The 22,605-nt window shown below is 42.6% G+C and overlaps 1 protein-coding gene across 3 annotated transcripts in view; it reads left to right on the forward strand.

Annotated features, from left to right (window-relative positions):
- Positions 1-22,605, forward strand: part of TUT7 (terminal uridylyl transferase 7) — a 1,540,394-nt gene that overhangs the window by 1,443,860 nt on the left and 73,929 nt on the right. For all 3 annotated transcript variants that reach the window (XM_078675707.1, XM_078675708.1, XM_078675706.1), the window contains exon 26: positions 16,544-16,620. In XM_078675707.1, the coding sequence (XP_078531833.1) occupies positions 16,544-16,620 (77 nt within the window). The remainder of the gene's footprint in view (positions 1-16,543; positions 16,621-22,605) is intronic.

The raw sequence follows: 22,605 nt of genomic DNA on the forward strand, positions 1-22,605 counted from the left end.
TTCCTTACGTGGTTCCAGAGTTAGCTCTTCTTTTTTCTCGTCAGTTGACAACAGTGGTTGATTTGTAAAACAGTGCATGCCAAAGCCCAACTTATTGGTCAGGGGGCCACCAGGGCTCACATAACCCACTGCTCCTTCTAGGCTTAGCAAATGCTGGTTCCAGTGATGCCTGCTAACCATCACATTGATACAAGTGCGACATAACCCACTGCCCCTTCTAGGCTTAGCAAATGCTGGTTCCAGTGATGCCTGCTAACCATCACATTGATACAAGTGCGACATTTTGGGCTAGGTTTTAAAAAAAAAAAAAAAAATCTGGTATGTAAGGGATATTTCATGCCCGAAGACCACAGGCTTTAATTTAAGCCTTATAGGCAATGTTGCAATCAAATGCCTGTGAGAGAACCCAACAGTCAGACTTCTTGCCTAAGAGACGCAGCCCGTTGAAGGGCATATCCATGATTGAGGCATACAACATTCGTTTGAGTTTCATAGGGTCTGAGAAGATGTGTGTATAGCCCTGGATAACCACTCTGTATCTCGCCGGGCCTACAAAGCCATGTTGGTAGCCCACGGACTTCAGTTGAGGGCGAAGCGCCAGGAAAGCCTTCCGTACATCTACAGTTTCATTGCTGTAGTCCTGTGATATATATATTTTGGTATTCTTCCATAGGATGTGATTATGCTTCCGGACAAAGGTAAGGATTTGTTCCATGTGTTGATAGCGTAATGGTTTACAGACAATAGGCCTGGGACCTTTTTGGGTTTTGGTGATCCTGCTAGGCACTCTATGCGCCCTATCAAATTCCAAGGGCTGATGGAAGGTCATGCTGGTGGCTTGGGCGAACCACGACTCCAGAAATGGAACACAGGAGTCCAGCGATTCCTCGGATCTCTCCGGAATACCAAAAATGCAAAGGTTCCCCCTCCGGTTTCGATCCTCCAATTCGGCCAGTTTCCTTGTTACCTGGTCTGAGGCAATGGTCAGGCGTTTGAGTGCGCTACAAGTCTTGGTTTCCGTATCTTCCAACCTGCTGATTCTAGACTCTGACTCGTCCAACCTTGCGTTGGTCTCATGTATGTCTTGTCTGATTGCCACCACTTCCTCTTTAGTTGACTTAGCCAGGTCCCTAACCTCGTCGAGTCTGCTTAGTATCATTTCCATCGCATCAGCGTTATTTTTTTTCTCTTTGACAGGCGAGTTTGGATTTGAGTGATCTGATTTGAGCCTTTTCAGGTTCTTAGCTATCTCCTTATTGTCCATATTCACTGTTCCTGATTGTGCCAACACCAGACCCTGAGTTGAGCCAAGATGAGTATACTGAAGCTGCCGCAAGCTCACAGGTTATAAACAAGCACTCCACAAGTACGGTTGAGCGACCTCCTTGCGTGTATCGGCGTTCATCAAGAGCAGCCCAGTAGTGGAGGAACCGCTGTTGGACCCCAAATAGCGCGCAGAGAATCAAGGACATAGCGACACAATCTGTAGGTTGAATCTGTGGGTCATATCCCTGCTCGTTGGAGAGGTCGGATTATGATGCATCCCACCAGTAGATCGATCGTGGTTCACATCCGAATATACAGCAATCAATAACTCCAACTCCAATTCAGGCGGCGATATGGATACCGACATGGGCAATCATGACCAGTACATAAGCATGATAGTACATAGCATAAGGCTTTAGATTGCTGAGTGCCGAATATCCACAGGTTTTACATAGCCTTACCAGCAATAAGCATGTGTCTTTCCCACCTCTATGATCACCTCTATCATCTCTATGATCATACAGGCTTAGGAATCACATGTAGTCACTCGGCGCCACTCATCACGCCATCCAGCCTTCGCTCAGCCACGTGTAGCACCCTGCAGGTTCTCATCTCTAATAAGCAGCGTCGCCATCTTGGTGTAGGATACTTATGGTCGGGGTTCTCCGTGCGGTATTGTACCGGCGTTAATAACCAATGAAGGAGGTAAAGTTACATTGCAGACGAGCACTTTAATTGACAATCCTGCTGCATTTATAGTAAGCAGAATTTAGCATTGTAGCGTTGCGCCGGAGCTGTAGGGATTTCACAGGATCAGATTGTGGCTTGAAAATAGATTAGACCACCATGTTGAGTGGGGCAGTATTAGTAGGAGGTACTGCGCATTCAAGTTACGCTTCTACTCTGCCTTGCTAGCCGATAAATAAGTATACAGTGCGGGCGCCGCTTGCTTTGGATAGTCCTGAATCAGATCTGTGGACATCTTTCATCATACAGGGGCCGAGACCCGATCAGTAAATAGTTTGCCACTATAATGGAATTCGCCGAGTTAAACACAGGCTCTGCCCGTTTTAGTCCCACTGAAGTTATTAGGGGCAGACAGTACTCACAATCAGCCACACGCTTGTCCGGTGTTCGCCCATGGGGTTAGATCGCGCTGTCTCAGCGCACGAGTGAGCCGAGTTCAGCGTCCGTGTACGGCCGGGGCAGCCATTTTGGTCACACTCCCGTTCTCACAGGCGCAGGAGCAATCAAGGGAAATTGTCCGTAGCTCCGTCTCTCGGCCTCCTACAGGCATATGCAACCACTCGTTGCAGTCTCCTCACCTTCCGATTTCCGAAACTTGCGTTGGTTGTGGCATCGGAACGGTCATTTGCGTTCCAAAATCGTGGTTAAATGCACACCACGGGAGGAGGGAATCACCGAGCCGCCATTCCTCTCAGCGTCCAAACCACGCCCCTCTATGCTAGTGTTTCTATACTTCTTTTTTGGGCACATCAATTCACAATTCAACGGATACATATTATGGGTTTTATGCGGCAAAATTAAAAAGCAAACTGAAATTTAACACCCACAATCTCTGTCTCGCTTATCCTATCCAGAGATTAACAGTTATTAGAAAATATTTGTGAACCATATAATCATATTTAAAAACGGTTGTATGACGGAACCACACATGCAATTACCGCGCATGCTTTTTCAACGCTGTCAAAAGAACGCATGGGTCATTACCACGCAATCATATTCTACGAAAATGTTTTCAACGCATGTGCCTTTACCATGCATGCCATTACTATGAATATTTCATTGTAAAGGCATGGTTGATAAAGACATATAGGTGGTTAACATTTGGCACGTGTGGTAAAAGCATTAGGCAGTAGCATCTACTCAGCACCTTCAACCTGTTTAGTAAAGCTGAAGGTGGCATATGCGCACTCGTCACTAAAAACGGACATTTTTAGGTTACATTGTATTAGTTCAGTGTCTGTTTATTTGTGGAAATATTAGGGTCTCCTTCATCTACAGTTTGAGGAAACATAGTTTATTGCTTCGACTGATTAATTCAGTGCCTGTTTATTTGTGGTTAAATTGGGTGCTCTTTCATCTACAGTTTCAGACATTCTAATTTACCACTCGAGCCCTCGTACTGCCAACGCCGCGTGCAAGTTATTACTGCTGCCATGGTGCACAGTTACTACATTTCAGCCCAGAAGCATAGCTGCTAAATGACATGCCAGCCGTTTTTTTGTAAAATTAGCGCCCTAACCTTAATTTCTTGTGCGCTGTGGCATGCTTTCCGGAAGTGTTTAATCAGTTTCCTGCATCATTGGAGTGCACTACTGGTTGCGGCTAGTCATGTGACTCAGTTCGCTGCCATTTCATTCACTGAACTTGCTGATCATCTTCTTGGAACCTTCTGACTGGATTCTACAAAAGGTAATGATGCGTATGTATGTAAATTGCACTGCGTACAATGGACTTCTATTTACCACAAGGCCATTACTAGGCATAAGCCTTTATCATTCGTTGTAAAGGCATGCGTGGTAAATGCATATGCATGCTAAAGGCATGCGTGGTAATGGCTTTGCGGTAACAATCACACGTGGTTGTGACCACATTTTAATGGCTGTTTCCAATTAAAAACATATCAATCACAAATCATGACCATAACCACAATATTCAAAATACATAAATTATTTCTTTCCACTGCTCTGTAAAAAAGTAAAAAAATCTGTTGACTTGGCATTCCGGTGGAAATCAGATTGGTACACACTTGTTCTTCAGGGCATGCATATTAAAATCAAGAACTATAAAATAAAAAACAGTTAATCAACCAATTACTAAATCCATACCATATTGAATTTCATACAGTTTCAATTCACTCCTGTATACAAAATGTATTACGTAATACCCCCAATCATTATGTATCTCAGTTTATTCCATATTTTATCCATGGTGTAAGAAGCTGGCTCTGCATATACTGTACCAAAGTAAGGTATAGTGTGCACTGAGTCCAGTAGATCCCCAGAGGTATAGCAGAGGCTAAATTAGATAATCACTAATAGCGCTTTTTGTGGTAGTGTGGTCGAGCAGTTAGGCTTATCAGGAGAGTGTGTTAAGCATTTATTGTACTCACTCAATCAAGACTGATGGCACACACTCAGAGACAGAATCCAGACCAATTAGGTAAGTATAAAAAGGTATACTTCTGTTTTATTCCTAGAACCAAGCAGGACTTGGCACAAGCAAGTAAAATATACTTTCAAATGTAAAGCTTTACATAGAAATGCAATTGTGAATGGAATTATAATCATTACAGGTTGTCTGTTGTCTTCCGACACAGTATTTTCCCCCTACCTTTGGGTCACAAGTTTGTTTTTATTTACATTGCCTGTGGTCCTTGCCACATCTTTTGTAAGGCGCCTGTCCTCCTTTTCATCTAATTTCGACCTACTTTTGGTCTCTTGTTAATTTCGAGCGGCTGGTTCTCTCTGAAACTTTGTAGGATTAGTTTGCAGACCCTCCTCTGGGTGGGGTATAGCTATGGCATTTAATTCAAAAGTTAGGGAATCTGCAGCTAGATGTCTCTATCAAACGAACATGTTACTTACCTTTGGTAATGCATTATCTAGTAGAGACATAGTCTAGCCACAGATTCCTTAACGCCCTCCCCACCTCCCCATCCTTCCTGCAGTACAAACGATCTATAGTGTAAGAGGTATTTCCTGTTACATCCCTTGTCACGGTTTCGTGTAGATATGTGCTTCAACGATCCATTTGGTCTTTCCCTACAGACCTTGTCTGGGTATTATCATGCTGTTCATTCCTGTTTTCTAATTGTTTCAAAGATACATCTTTTGGCACATTGTTTCCACAACCCGTTTCTATTGTGGCTCCACGTTGTGGCGCAATAGGTTTCACAGAAGAAACTGACGGCTGAGCGCCGGAGGGGACTTGTATGGCTTGTTCATATATAGATGTGTATATATATATATATATATATATATATATATATATATATATATATATATATATATATATATATATATATATATATATATATATATATATATATATATATATATATATCAACAGCTGCCATTGAAGAAGGGTCAACTCGACTCGCGTCTGGCAAGTTTGCGGTTTTAATCTTATATGACATCTCATCTCCTGTATGCAGCCTTCATGTGCAATAAAGAAACGATTTTACCTACCTGAAGTGGCTCTTCCTCATGGAGTAACTCTGTTTGAATTATGTATATGTGTGTGTATCTATATATATATATATATATATATATATATATACATATATACATATACACACACACACACACACACACGCACACACACACACACACTCTCTTTCTGCAGTACTCACAGATAGGAGTGTTTGATGTCCTACTGCTTTGGATTAAGTTACTACCTACACAACTTCTGGGTCCAAGCAAGGGTTCATACAGACTAAGTGTACTCGACAAGATGGCAGATATTTAGAGGAACTTGACGGGTGCCCCCTGTTTCCCATTTTGTTTGTGTGGCTGCTCGAGTCGCTGGTGTTTGCTAAGAAATGTGACTGGGGTATTCTTATACATAATGAAGTACATGCTGTGGCCTGGTATGCGGACAATGCTTTGCTCTTTTTAGAGACCTTGATCTTGCTATTTACTGACTTTGGAGTCATATCTGGTTTTAGTGTCCATTGGAAGAAATCTTGTCTGTCCCCATTACTGGAACTTTTAAATATTTAGGCATCCAAATATACCACAGGAGTGAATGGTTGAAGGGCAGTAATCTGGATAAATGTGTATCTGGCCTTCGATGATGGGTACCATTTTGGACCGTGCTACTTGCCTCGAAGTAAGGTGGTAAACGCCAAAATGTTTGTTACTCTAGTTACTTTATTTCTTGATGGTGCTTCCACTGACTCTCCCATTTCCTTTCTTTCAAGTTCTTAAGTGTATCCTATCGATCTGGGCCTAGCAGAGGTGGTGTCTCTCTAATGAAAAGGCTAATAGATGTGGAGGAATGGGGATACCTAACTTACAAATATAATACTTGGCTTGATGGTTAGCAGTAGAGACGGGTCTCTAACGTATAAATCTTGTAAACATTGCTAGAGACACTCATCTGTCGCGCACACTGTATGATACAGGAAGGATGGGACCTACTGTCCTCGTTCCCTAGTCATGGTTAAATCATCTTGGTGTAAATGCAGATGAAGACTGGCATCTGCTGTCCTGTACTGCCCAGACCTCCGGCTGTCGAAAAAATATCACAGAACTGGGCTATAGATAGATAGATAGATAGATAGATAGATTCATCCTTCTGGCGGTCTCCAGTAGGTAGTTATAGTTAGGACCATGTTTCCTCAGGAAAAGCATTTTTGACTTGCCTATAACTTTGGTGGTGTTTAATGAATCTTCACGAAATTTTCCCCAAATACTGTGCCAGTGATATTTGTTGCGCATGTAAAGTTTAGGGCGATCTGTTAAGCCAGGGTCAAGATTGGGGGGGCGGGCGTGGGAGACGGGAGAGGGGGGTTGTTAAAAAAAGTGTGTTTCCCGTGTTAATTCCCACCGGACGGAATTACACTGATTTGGCAGAAAGCTAGCTTTTGGTTCACAGATTATGCTTAGTTATGTGGTGTTAATCCACTCAGTAGTTTTAAAGAAAGTAAGCCTTCGCAAATAATGACAAGCTTGTGTAGAGATCTACAGAGCTCTGATTAGCTTCCATCACTTCAACCAGGAAGTGTTGGCAGCCATATTGGGACTCTGCTTTAGCCGAGTCCCAAATAAAAGTGCAAAAAAACGAATAAGGGGCAGGGTACAGATGCCCTAACCCTCTAGTCTTGGTGTATGGGGTCCCTCTGGAAACCAGGCTGTGCAAAAATGCATTTTTCTTTTCAGTTAACAGCCATATTTGCGTATATTTGCGAATATCGACATGAATTGAAAGAAAAAACGTACGTGGTTCTCCTGTGCATGTTTTCAATAAAGCCCCCGGGTGAATCAGGCCCCTTGGGCATGCTGAGTCCATTTTAAAAAAAATTAAGTGGGGGCACAGGGCCCCCCCTTCCCCAAGGACTAAATGTGCCCCAAGAGCCACCACCACCTCCCCAGGCCTAATATCCTTGTTAATCGGGGAGCAGCGCTGACCCCCCTGGGGACTACCACCTCCCTGAGGCTAAAATCAATAAGTAATATAGGGGGGCGCGTGGACCCCCATGCCCGGGGACCACCACCTAAACATTCAAGATGGAATCCGTGCAGAGCATCGGCAACCACCACCTCCTCAGGGCCAAATAATTTTTTTAATGAAGGTGGTCTCCCCACCTGAGGCATATACAGCCCCTTGGCCACTACCTCCCCAAGAGACCTCCTCTCCACCCCTCCCCCCCCCTAATAATTAAGAATTTTCCTCGGGGAAGTGGTGGTTCCCGGGGCAAGGGGGATCTAAGTGGCCTCCCCATTTTGTTTTTGACATGTGGCACAGGGAGGAGGTGGTTCCCGGAGCCTGGGAGGGGGTCCATGAGGCCCTGAATTTTAAAATAAATAAGCTCTAGGGTGGTCCCCGACACACTAATAAGCCTCAGCTAGTGCGTCCCCTCCTTTATTATACAAATGCCCCCGGGACCTTGCCCACCAGGGGGCCAATTGCCAACGAATCGCAAAAGTCCGCGCTTTTTTTATTGGGTTTTTTTCACAGATCAAGTTGAGCTTTTTTTGTTGTTGCAAAAATGCTTTTTTTGCCCTGCTGTGTTCCTGTGGGACCCCCCCTCCCCCAAGAGGCCTGAGGAGGGTGGGGTATTTCTACCCTGACCCCTTTTCTTTTTGAAAGTTGTTTCTGGGACTCGGCTCAAGCAGAGTCCCAAGATTGCTGCCAACATGGTTTGAAATGTTGGCAGCCAGTCATATCTCAGCATGAGATCGGGAGGGGTTGCGGATCCTCTGCGTCCATATATATATAATTGGAAATTTCTTTGAATAACTCCGGTACTACTGTATGAATTTACACCATTTTACAAAAAGGTCGCTTTCTGGACCAACAGCTACCTTTCTGCCAAATTTGGTGTACGTCCGTTTAGCAGTTAAGGCTGGAGCCAAGTCTAAAGTTCCTATGGAAATTAACATGGGGAAAACCAGTTTTGGGACTCACCTTTTTTCTCCCGCTTGACGCATCACCCCAAAACTCTTCAGACAGCAGCTGAAGTGAGTTGCAAACTAGTTTTCGAAAATTTTACGCGGATTCGTCAAACGACACCAAAGGCATTGGCAAATGAAAAAACGCTCTTCCTATGGAAACTACATTCTAACTATAACTACCTACTGGCAACAGCTAGTAGGTCATATATAAAGATATCCATATCAGACTTGTTCCATTTCAGACCCTAGTTGATAGTTATGATCTTAATGTGGTACAGTTACTGAAATACAACTATGTGATGGTGGTGCTTGAAACAATATCACATATTGATGCAGTTGAACCTCCAAAATGTGAAAGGCTGGGTACATTGCTTACACGCTGGGTTCTGCACAAGGTGGTGACGTTCATGCACAGAGCACTGGTACCAACTTTTTACCTCCAAACGACCTCCCTGAAAAATGATTTGGAAACATGTGTCTGGGAAACGCCACTCTATAGTTTGCAATAACAGCAATCTAGTGAACCTTAGGTATGCTTCCCCTCCTCCCTCTAATATAAAATCGCTCTCTGGCAAATCCCTCTCTCCTACCTAAATAAAATCGCCCACAGACAAAGCCCTCGTCGGCAATTCTCCCTACATCCCACATGTCTCTTCAGTGGCACAACCCAAGTCATAAAGGGAAGGTAGCAATTTGATTCCTCCATCTACCAATCTCTACTCTCCAATCCCAAATTCTAGGTCCAGGTTAAATCTATTACAGGTCAACACCCCCATTTCATCATCACTCTCCTATGAGGACTCCTCGATCACCTCTTCCTCTTTTCCCTCCAATGGATCTCTTTCTCAACCTACCATCATACCTACCTCAAACTCAATAAACCCCCACTCAGAGAGCATAGGCTATATGACATCAAGAATGATCTCAAACTAGCTAAAGAAAGCATACAGATCTTATTGCACATATTTCTAAAAATAGAGAATCTGGGGGATCTCAATTTGACCTCTGGACCAATCATCAGAACCTCTCCTCTCCGCTCAATTGCTTCCAAAGCGAAATCTTAGCAAGTGAAAATCTAAGGAATTCTCACAGGATATCTCAGCCCTACGCTAACAATCACTCCAGACCAAATAGGGTCTCCGATCACCTGACAGATAGAGACATTCAGTCCCTTCTACCATCCTACAATTCAGTCCATTCTATTTCTGCTCCCTCTACTTTCAATATACAAACTATTACTTCCAATCCTTTTAGAGAGCCCAGTGTCAACCTCCGATCTAAGAACATGGATAACTTACTGCCGGTCCACAATTCACACCTCGAAAGCGTTGTCGCCAAATTGCACATCAAACCGATGCTATCTAATTGCAGCTCTGCAACAAGACACACAACTGATATTGCAGACATGATCCTCTCACATGTTCTAGACCTCCTTGGCTCAAGGAAACCTCTACACCAATCCTGGACATTCTAGTCCCCTCAGTCTACAACATAATTAGATTGGAGAGACCAGTAAAAACTGGAGGTGGAGTTGCTTGCATCCATTGATCTAGTCCCTGCATGAGACAGATTCCCTCAGCTCGATGTCCTCATTCGAACACCTGGAACTAGAAATCTGGAACAATGACAAAATAATGTGTCCACTCTATCTTCCGCCCCCTGGAAAAATCCACGTGTTCACTAAACAAATGATGGAGTCGATTTCTATGAACGCTGACCAATCTCACAACCACATCTTCCTGGGGGACTTCCACTTGCATTGGAACAATAAAAATGATCCATTAGTAAACACCTTCAAGACTTTCCTATTCAATTTGAATCTTATCCAATTCTGCAACAAGCCCATGCATATCAAAGGTACCACCATAGACCTTATCATAGCCAAAGAGAACACCATTCAACTTGACAGTATAGCACCTTGCGACAGGTCAGATCACCTCCTAATCTCATTTCGCATCATGGAAAAAATATTGATCAGACAAGGTCAACCTCTAAAAAACAAACAATGGTCAAGAAATCTAAGAAACATCAATGCAAACGATCTTACCACTGTGGGCAATATTCTTCTTAAACCGCCCCACAACGTGACAAACCCGGATGATCTCACTGACCACTACACTCATTCCATTTCGGATATCCTTAATGCACTTGCGCCACTACATCTCGAAAGAATCCCTAACAAGCATTCTCAACCTTGGTGCAACAGCTCCCTTATTGAGGAACCACTTAGTCTTAGGCTCGCTTAAAGATCTTGGAGAACCTCTCCTTTTCTTGCTAACCTCAAATGACTAAGGAATACTTGAAATGCATAAATCAAACCTATCCGCCGCTCTAAAGCTGATCACTTTAGATCGCAACTTGAGATGGCCAAAAATAGACCAAAAAAACCTTTGAAATCATCAAACAACAATCGAACCAACCCTCTAATCCACGCTTGACACTTAAAGACTCAATCCCAAGCATTTAGGAATTTTCAGCCCATTTCACTGAAAAAACAAGAAAGATCGAATTAGATCTGCAACTCTCCTTACCAAACTTACTGAATCAAGCTCTCCACTCCCCGTTCTCTGGTTCACCATGGTTGAGCTCGCCTGTGATCGCTCCAGTGGCCTTTACACCAAAAAATTATGCTTTGTGGACGACATTCAGACTTCCGGATGATCTTGAGCTGCTTAAAATTTTAACTACTTTAAAACCATCAAATCACCTCAACGATCCTTTGCCCCCCAAACTCTTTAAAGAGCTTACCTCATCCCTTTTCCCGCTCTGGTCGAAGATCGTACATGAATCCCTCACGCAAGGCCTCACTCCAGATTGCCTCAAGATGAGTCAAATCATCCCTATACCTAAGAAACCTAAGGCAGATTTATCTGAGCCTAACCACTACAGACCTATTTCTACTATCATGACTCTATCCAAAGTTCTCGAGAAATATGTTAATACTCCACTCTATAATCACATTGATCATTTTCAACTTCTTGACCAATTCCCGTCTGGCTTCAGAGCAGTTCACAGTACAGAAACCACCTTAAATTACATTGTAGACAATGCACTTAGACTTCTAGATCAGAATGAACCGTGCCTACTTATACTATTGGATCTCTACTCAGCATTTGATACTATCAAACAAGAAAAACTAATTGACCTACTTGAAACAAGGATGGGGTTAAAAAGTACAGTGTTAAATTGGTTTATCTCTTTCCTTCAAGGGAGAACCCAAAGATTCAAAGTAAACCATGACCTTTCCAACAGTATTCCTGTCTCAATTAGAGCGGAAACTTGTGGGACTCCATCTCCCATTCTTTTTTACCTATCTGGAGCCCCTCACCGAATTCTGAAACGATTTAACATTCCTTACCATATGTCTGCAGATGATACCCAACTGTATATGAAAATTTCTTCTCCCGAAGATATTGCTACTCTCAGCCTTGCTCTCTTTAAAAGCCAACAATGGTTATCGCTCAGTCACCTTCTGCAAAATTCACTCAAAACAGAACTCCTCTTGCTCGCCCCACACAATCATACGGCGCCCATTCAGGACTGGCTCAAACAGCTTACAGCTCTTAACTGCACCCCTCATGCAGTTAACTCTACTATCACTAGGCCTAATACTGGACAAATGCCTAAATATGCAGGATCACATCAGTGCTACTACAAGGAGCCAATTACCAACTCTGCACAATAAGGAAAATCAAAAAGTTCCTGCCACCCTCTGGCCTGCAACAAGCTGTCCAGTCCCTGGCGATCTCCCGCTTAGAATACGGAATCGCGACCTTGGCTGAACTCCCCAAATCCAACTTGGCACCTTTAAGAGCCACTCTGAACTCTGCTGCCGGACTCATCACCGGTTCAAAAATGCGTGAGCACATCACACCTGATCTATGCCAACTGAATTGGCTGTTCATTGACACAAGAATCAAATATAAGATAGCTTGCTTGACTCCCAAAGCTCTGCACCATAACATGCCCTCTTGCCTAGCAAGTAAACTAGGACTATCGGTGGGAATCTGCCTCTAAGAAGTACAAACCCTCATTGCTGAAACACCCAAAGTTCAAAAAGAAGAGAACTTACAACCGCACTTTCTCCAGTCTTGTGCCGAGCATATGGAACGTTCTCCCACCAGATATCAGAACAATCCCTTCATCCTCCTCTTTTAAAAAAGAAGTCAAACGCCTGCTCATGACCCGCCACTGGAGACAATAGTTCTGTAACTTGTTAAACCTTTGAAATGACCCTTCATCCTTGTCCTCTCATACCTAGATGCAATCTGCTTTCTGTATGCTGATGTTCATATCCATTTGCCTTTTATGCTTTTAATGTTTTTGCTTAGTTTTCTATGGTTTCCTGCCTAATAAAGTTCAACCAGCAGACGTTGTACATTGCTCAGGTACTGACCGGGTCAGTAATCTTAGGCTCGATCATGAATAGACTTGAGTCAATAGCTTTGTAACATCACTTACATTTTGAAATGCTGCTCACATCTTATGTTCTACCTGTCCTTTGTTGCAAGCTACCTTTTGCGCAACACACTGATGCCGATCTACTTTTGTCTGTAATCTGCTTTTACTGTTAAGTTGATTTTGATTATATCTTCTCGCTCTAGCCTAAACAAGCGGTCAACGATGCACAGCACTCTGATACCCTGTCGGGTCATTTTTGCGCTTTCTAAAATTTTCAAATAAATAAAATAAGCAGCAGTTGGTGAAGAATACCAGACAAAAAATGGGCACTGGTTTTAAAGTATACTAAAACTGTAAACAGACACCACAGTATTAAGTATACTCAGTTCAATTTCCTTAACGTACATATCTTTCCTCAGCGCACGTAGCCAAAAATACCCGGGGGTTAGACAACATGCTACAGATTTACAGCTATCAAAGCAGATTTTTTTTCTCCATATTTTGTAGCACTGTCCAATGATTCAACACTATTGGTCGGTGTTGATTGACGTCATACGGGATGTTACAGGGTGGAGCCTAGATGCAAATATGGCAACTTGTTTCGAAGACCCAGTGTCAAAATTTGTCGAATTAGGTTTACTGATTTATAAGCATAATATTGCAATGCATTGGAAAGGCCCTACAGTTCTTACAATCCACAAGCGGGTGGGGGACATGCAGCAGTGGACGGCTGCGGAACTGCAGGTGTTAACCTTTCTCCAAAGATGGAGGCGGGGGCGCAACAGTTATGGAATAGATAAATCACCATATGCCGGGTAATTCAAGCCATAATTGATAAATTCCTCCCTCATGGACCCCCAGTACTCACTAATTTCTGTAGACACCTGTCACTTTTGACACCTCTGAGGGAGGAGAGAAGGAACTAAATGGGCATATATATATATGTGCCGCTCCCAATAAGGTGCAACATGGATTGTTGTGAGGGAATTGCGGGGTTAACTATTAGACATTTCTGTTCATAATATTGACATCCCGTCCAGATTATTGGTGCACAAATGGTTGTGGTGACATACTTGAATAAATAGAAATGTATGGATGGATTTATCTATGTATTTAAACATGAAGCTGCTCTTGGTACTTTTGTATTCTTAATGAGATTAGTTGGAATCATCATTAAATGGTTGACCAAATACTTGATAAACGGAACCCTGCTGGGCCAGGGGATTTCCTCCACATTGTCATTTACATGACCAGTAGTTTTCCTTAAGACTCTATCCTGTATTCTTTGATCGTCAACCATTACATAGAGTGCTGCTGGATAAAAAGGAAAGGAACATGCTCTAGTATATGGAGAACAGATCTCTTCCTGAAGTCCTCCTCCAGCCTGAACATTAACCATCCTAGCAATTTGTGTGACCACCACTATGATACACTTTTGCAAGGTCCCTTGTAACCATGTCCCAGAAGATTACCCTTGGCCCTTAGGCAAGAAAAGGTGTGTTGCATTTCCAGTTTAAGCAGGAAAAACAGACTGACTGATATACATTCATCTCCCATGTCTTACCTGAAGATAATGTGCTTGGGCTACTATCATTTCGTGTCAGACTGTCAGGAATACATTTGCTTTTAGTGGGTGATTGTGCCACATTTCTCAAAGGATGTGCGCACTCAAAAAATCCACACCAATTTTAAAAAGTTATATATGTATATTGAAGCCTGGTACTAATGCCGAATATATGAAAAAACGAATTAGATAGCAGATATAAATATTATGGTGAGTAAAATAAAGGCAAAACATGTAAATAATATGAAAATGGGCAGCATCATTGATGACAGTCTCGGATGGAATCTGTGATGGAATCAATTCTCGTCTTCCCTAGTCCTAGCTAATGTGTACATTAGCACCAAAATCTTACCAAAATAGGAGCTTCCTAAATGGCACACACATGCCTGTCCATCGTATTCGTGTTTCTCTCAGTCTGTTGCCTGCCTAGTGAAAAGACCAGCCTGCGTCTGTTTTCTTGCTGTTTTCGAGCAAGCCAGAGACTGAGTGAAGGAACATTACATTGGATGACTGTTTCTCGTAAAAGCTCCGCCTAGAATGTCTGAAGCTACTCTCTCCCCAAGAGACTCTCGAATCCGCTTTGTATATTATTACCATAATTTTGAGGAAAATGAACGAATTGATTTATGATGTAAAATGTGGATTACCTTACATATTCATTCTGAGCTACTAAGCCTTTTCTAAATGCCAAAATTCACGAACATAATATATGAACTATTAATACACTATTAAACCATAACAAAACATAGTGATATTGTGAATACATTTGAATGAAATGGCAAGCAACAAGTATGTACTATGGAATGTGTGTTGTCTTTAGCTATAATGGACTTATGAGTAAGCATAGGTTATTAAGGTGCTTTAAAGCAGAAATCAGATGAGCATTATGGCATGTGAGAACTCGCACCTGAATGTCCAGAGATTATCTCAAGCAAGAATGTTTGCTCATCACCAACAACAGCAGGCAACAACATGTTCAATAATGTATTCCATATATGAATTTTGGCAGACTAACTCCTTGACACTCTCAAGTCCCTGGGTTGTCACAAAGACACCAACCACAGCATCAAGAGGGACATTGTGCACACAGCAAATACTGCGTGGCACCAGATGAGTGCCTATTGTGATTTTGACTAACCAAGGAGCTGACTGGTTTGTGATAAGCATGTGTATATGAGTTGGTATTCATATGAATGGTTTTAAATGACATTATTATTTATATTGCTCAAGAGTTGTTTGAAAGCCTAGTGTGCCACTATAACCTCTTCAGCATGCTAATACAGTTTGACCCTCTGTGTACCTTAAAGAGAGGTTAACGTTTGAGGTAATCAAATATGCTGTTTTGTTAAACTCCCCTGTGATTGGAGATAATCTTATTGTGGTCTTAGTATCAAAAGTAAATGGGTCAACTAATTAACTCCATTTGATGTTGAGTTATTGTTTCTTTGCCTGACCCTCTTGACCTTCCATGGAACTGGTTTGTAGTGGGTAGAATTGCTCAGTCTTCTAGTTGGTTGAGTGTTACTGAATATATGGCTCAATTACGGTACTCTAACACCCACCGGGCCAGATTGCTTTCATCAAGCTGCTGGCAAATTCTGGAGAGCTTAGAGGATTGGGTCAATGTTATTTCTGCGCTTGATGGGTCAGTCACGTTTTGTAACCTGTTGATGAATTTGTCAAGTTCAAATTGGGATTTTGTTGCTCAACTTTGAGTTCATAATGTGTTGACATTGCAGCATTATTTATGTGGAATGTTGTCAAGCTACATTCTCAAATTTCTCACCTCCTTCACCTAGAATAATGTCCAAAAGAGAGACCGCTTGATCGTTATCCTCACTAATTAGTATTAAAAAATCAAATCCTTCTTGACACCGAAAACTGTTGGTCATTCAGTCCTGAATGTTACTACTACAAGCAAATTTGATGTAATGACTTTTTGGATTGCTGTTTATCCATTTGTAGATTGGGGTTCTGATGCAATCATGGTGTATCCCACACCCGAAAAAAACATGATCAGTTCTTGATGCTTACTTTGATGTACATTAACTAGGTTTGGTGATGATGTAGGATTCTTCTTTTTCATCCCCATGTGTTATTTGAACTGACAGAATAATAATGGTTCCTACTAAACTACATTCATTTCTCTATTTTCCTACAATTTTAGGTGGTTCTAAATCTGATAGCGTGTGCGGATCACCGTCTTCTCCCAGCTCAGTTAGACAAGCTAGTAGATTGCATCAGGTATGTACCACTTTAATAGACTGCATCAAGTATATATCAAAATAATGTTGGGATTTAACATGAGTATAGATTGTCTAGCAGGAGGCAGGTATTGTATGTTATGTATTTACAAAACGTTTGCCACACTGGGAGCAACTTGTGATTGAACTCCCTAACTTAGAGGACGAATGGTTGTTCCAATTCTGAACAGCAAAACACACAAGATGATGGACGGAATGTTGCACAATGGCAAAACATTCACCCCCAGTCACAGATCTGGGTTTAATCCATCGTTATTTTGCTCACCAAGCCACCCCAGTTCAGACATGGCCAGGGATTCTGGTCCAGGGAAGACAGGGCTTGGCAGTTTAAGCTTGACTGTTCCCATAAGGCACAGGGTCAAGACTGATTTGCATATGGCTATGTCTGAACTGGCGTGGCTTGGTGAGCAAAATAACGATGGATTAAACCCAGATCTGTGACTGGGGTGAATGTTTTGCCATTGTGAAACATTCTGTCCATCATCTTGTGTGTTTTGCTGTTCACCCTATTTGGGAAGGGTATGCCCAGACGTGGGTCCCGTGCTCACTAAGCCACTGGAGTCAAGCTATCCTGGCTGAAACGGCTGATAGCCAGAAACCGGTCCTAGGATGCTTGATTCCGGTCCAGGGAAGACATGGCTTGGCAGTTCGGGCTGGACTGTTCCCATGAGGCACAGGGTCAAGGCTGATTTGCATATGGCCATGTCTGAACTGGGGTGGTGTGGAGTGCAAAAAAACGATGGATTTAGGCCCAGATCTCTGTACTGGGGTGAATGTATGACACTGTTCTGCATTCTGTCCATCAATTGTTGTTTTTGCAGTTGTTCCAATTCTGAACCCACAAATTTGGGAAATGTTAATCTTTGTTGCATTCTTCGACCTCATATTATTTTTATGGTTATTAATGCTATTATCGAACATGCAAAAAATAACTCAAAATCTATGCTTAGCTACTCTTAGCATTTATGAGTTGCAACAAAAACCAAATATGAGGGCTGGGTCTTTACCCCTAGGACACAAATGCACTCATAAATATTTACAGGTAAGAGAACTATGTTTCCTTCTTAGTGTTGTACGGCAGTCTTCAATTCTTTAAAGTAAAAGTTTGTTTTTAAAAAAACACGATGATGAGGGTTTCCATTTAAAAGCACATCTATAATTACTAGATCGTTCCTTTACGCAATGTCCTCTCAATGTCTGTTATCTGTATGTCTATTGCCTAACACAGTCGCTTAAACGCAGTGCATATAGTTTCAAAAAGCCCCTTCTTCCATAGGAGCATTCTTGAATGCTATAAAATAAAACCAAGTTAACCTACTTCGCTTGCTATTTTTTTGCCGCCTTTAAAAACAGAGGTCATATAAATCCGTAAGCATGAAGTGGACAAAGAAATAAGTTCTAACAGGAAGGGAGATTCACCATCATCTACAAGAACACCATCAGCTGCACGCCCTCCACAGACCTATCCTCAAACATGGAACATCTATCGTTCAAGCTCCTCATCCCATTCTGAATGCCTCTACTTTTTCAGTGACCTTCCCAGATGCTAAGAAACCTTCTGCTGACCCTTCAATGGTTGCCAACTACAAACCAATCTCCCTGCTCACATTCCCAGCCAAGGTCTTAGAGAAAATCATCAACAGATGCCTTACTGAATACCTCAATGACAACAAACTCTTCGACATTGCTCAGTCAGGTTTCCGACCCAACCACAGAACAGAAACTGCTCTAATTGCCGCCACAGATGACATCCGCATGATTCTGAACAGAGAAACATGGCGGCTTTTATCCTCCTGGATCTTATCGCACTATTTGACCAGTCTCCCACCCTATTCTCAGCCAACGCCTTCATGACATCGTAATCCAAGGACGCACACTCTGATGGATATGCTCCTGCCTGACTCAAAGGACCCAGTCAGTCAGCCTGGCACCATACTTCTGGAGATATTCTCAAATAGGGAGTTCACCAGTGCTCAATGCCAGATAAAGTATACTCACCCATGAAGACACGCCCTAGTCATATGTTGTGGGAGAATATGTATTTGTTACTGCATGCCTCAGGCTGAAAAAGATTGTGTTAATTATAAATGTGATTCCATTACTTTGATTGTAAGTGGGAAAAGAAAACAAAAAAGTAAAAAAAAAAGAAGTTTAATGATGTTCCACACATGAATAAGCTTGTATTTGTCTTATGATGACAAGGGCCACATGATATCAGACCATACTTAAGACCATTAGAGAGGGCAGAGAGTGAGGCACAGCACCACTCTTTTAACACTACATTACCTGCATTCGAGGCGCGATACAGGCTGCACAAGATAGGGTCACCCAGAGCCTCTCTTTCTGAGAACAGTCACTCAACCTGTGGTCTTTATTGAGGATCACAGGCTTAGCATTGGCAGTCTATGACTGGCTGAGGGTGGGTGACTACAGTACAATCTTCCAGCCTTCAGTTGCCCCTCGTCCTCCTATCTGCCCTACTTCCTCCACTTTCTCTACAACCACTAGCCTCTCCCTTCTTTTCTTGTAACAGTCCCAAACCTCTTTCTATCTGCACTTCTCCAAGTTTCCTCTTTTTAAGCCTCGCCCTTCCTTTTCTCTACAGAGATGTGCCCTTTCCTTTTCTACATAACATACCTTCTGCGATCTTCTCCTTCCATTGAGTAGATGCATTTCACAAATTTTATTTTCTCAGCAGAATCACAGGCTGAATCTCAAAAGTCTGGATACTAACTGTTATTAGCCCCTAAAGAGTGGCTCAGCATGACAATTTCCCCAGTTCACACAGCCACAATAATGCTAGTTAGAAAATTACAAGATGTACATTTTGTATGAAATAGAAAATCAGTAAAGAATAATCCTGGAACGGTAACGCAGAGTAGCACAAGACACGTCTAAGAGTACTAACGAACAAGAATAATGAAGAGCACAGAAGCTGTAGGTGTGCTTGTGATAGAAATGACAAAACAAAGGTGCTTGAATGCATTTGATTTTATTCGCTACATTTATGCGGCTTCAGTCTATCAGGAAGTGCTTTTTAGGTCGAGCCTGTAAGAGCGTGCATGCGCTGTTCTGGCGAAGGCTTCATGTAGGGGTTTTCAGAAATCGCTTCAGATGCTCGCACACGCTGCGTGTGTGCTTTTACTTTTGCCCCAGACTATTGGCCTTTGCGTGCGTCTTTTTTAACAAAGACAGCACGCAATTAGCCAAAGGCAGGCGCATTGCTCCGCCCATGGCCTATTGGTGTTGGTTACCCGCACGGCCGCTATGTGGTTTCAATTATCATGCCCAGACACGGGCGTGATAATTGAAACCGGATGTCTCGCTGTGGAGCGCGCACGTACCACTCGTTTCTTTGGGCAATGGCTTGTATTTTTAAGAAAGCGAGGCGTCTGCGCTCTGATGTACTTTGCGTCTTAGTTGTAAAATTGCACAGCAGATGCACACACTCTGAATTGCAAAGTAATGGTATTAAAGATGTACCCAGAACACAACCCTGCGGTTAAGAAAACGGTTCAACAACCACAAATAGCATTACCGATGGCCTTTTATTGTTTGAAATATGTTTCTTTGTTACTTTACTGCCTCTTCTTTAATTGACGAAATGAGGGCCCCTTGCCCCTACCCTCCCCCTACCCCCTTGCTCCCACTTTTGTCTCACTCTAACCCGACTCTGGTATTGTGCGTTTTTACATGAGCCCCGTTGCTTCGTACCAGGACAAAGTCCAATCTATTTTAATTTTTGGGGTACTCTGAGAAATGTAAACAATCTTCCCAGGATCACAGAAGGTTGATCACGCCGAATTCCGACCCTTATTCAACCCACCCCCCCACCCCCGCTCCAAAATCCACAACTTTGAGCACAAGGCCTTGTTCCCTCCCTCTTGGTCCTCGATATTGCCTTCAGTTGACTCCCGCATTAACCTTGTGCTCCTAAGCCCCATTTACTAATCTGCCACTCCTAAACCGAGCATCCAGCAGCCCAAGCAACCGTCCCCCTTCACAAGCGTTATCCTTGCACCCAAGCCTTTTGTACCGAGATGTCCCTACACCCCACCTGCTGTCCATTGAACATTACTGTCGTATACCTAATCTCCCACAAATTGTAACATGTTAGTGGCCTGAGCCCCGTAACCCTCCATCGCCTATGCAATAGTATAGGGCACCCAGACAGTTTTGGAACTACACGTACAAAGATCAGATTAACTGCCCCTTCACCATGCCCACCAGTACCTTTAACTTTGGACAGATGTAACAAAGAACTACTGTAAATGGTTATTTTTTCCAATAAGAATTTCGTGCAGGGAGTGTCATAAAGTAACAATAACAGAAAAAGTAATGCAGAGGGCAGGGTTTTAAGTACAATGAAAAATGTGAGTGTAAGGGTTCTCTAAAGAGCCGTGACCGAAAAGTCTTTCACAAGTAGCTGTCAAATATGAACTAAAAACACGTTTGATACTGCATCTAACCACACTGGTGTTTGGGTGCCTCTGTGTTTCCGTTTATCCTTCCAAATATATGGCCCGCAAGGAAATCATGCCACTGTTGGCGTTACCAATGCTTGTTAGCACTGGATTGTGTTCAATATTGTGGTCTCCCCCTTCATTTCCTTCTGCTAGTCTCTCTCTGTTTGTCACCTACGCCATTTTTTGTCCACCACAATGGTGTAAAACAAACAATTGCGCTCCCAGACCTCATAGAATGTGATGGGCCCCAGAGTTTCCTTACCTCACAGTTATCCATTGGCCTTGGGCTGAATGAGGGCCCTGAAAGGTTGGGCGCTTACTCCAAGGCACCCCACCCCCATCGCAAGGGCTTATATTACGCTACTGTTCCACAAAACTTTTCCTGCATTCCTTTTATCTACACAGCTCATCCTTCACCTCTTCCTCTATCACAGTATTTTCGCTCACTTTTCTGGACATACTTTCTTTTATCTCCTCCACTTTACCATCCTCTCTCATTCCTTCTCACACATATCCACAAAAGCTGCACAGTCATTTCCTTTGGCCCTGACAATATTTCGAGAGCTGTTTTCCTCCTTCATACACTTTTGGACGGAATCCTAATTACCAGTATCCTGTGCTCTCTGCAGAGAGGCCAAGGAATGGACGAACATGTTGTCTGAACATCATTATGACTAGGGCTCCCGGTTTTATGGTATTTTTTTTTTTACATTTCCCTCTGTATTTATCCATATTTTTTTACCCTCATTTTATCTGTATTTATCCATATTTACTTGGGGTTTTCTGAAGAAATGAAGCTGAAATTAGTATATTTCCACATTTATTTAACCAATAAATATGCACTCATGCTTGAATGACTGCCAAGTTTTAATGCTGTGAACATCCGTAGAAGATAACTCAATGTACTTATACAACAAGCATTTGCAATGCAATAGGTCTCGCATTTGCGAGAGTTTAAGCTATTGACACTGTAAACTATACCTTTTATTTATGTTTTAAAAAAATTAACCAACACGTTAATAAAAGGCATTGTCATTTACAATGCCAACAGCTCAAACTCTCGCAAATACGATACCTATTGCATTGCAAATGCTTGTTAAATCTTACATGGGTTGTCAGTTGCAAGATGTATTTTCAGCATGCAGTGAACTTAAAGCCCGCCCTTTGCTTACCATTGGTTAGCTTCATTGTCACTCTCATTTGCTTGCTTTTTTTTATTCATTAACTTGTATGGACTTTACTTCCTCTTCGTGCATTTGTGAGAGTTCATGTGTTTTCCAGCTGTCTCCCTTATGTACTCCCCCCTCGCACATGTGTTGCTGTTTTTCTGACCACATGCTTCTCATAGCCTCCCGTCCGCAATGCGCTTGCCCTCAGGCACTTCTCCCTCACTGTTGCTTTCGCAACCATGTGCTTCTCCACCCTAGCTCCACGTTGCATTCATTCTTGTCTATTTGCGTACCCCTCTCCATGTTCTTCTTTCCATGTTTTCTCCCATG

Source organism: Lissotriton helveticus, chromosome 2_1 (genome assembly GCF_964261635.1).
Source record: "Lissotriton helveticus chromosome 2_1, aLisHel1.1, whole genome shotgun sequence".
Lineage (NCBI taxonomy): Eukaryota > Metazoa > Chordata > Amphibia > Caudata > Salamandridae > Lissotriton > Lissotriton helveticus.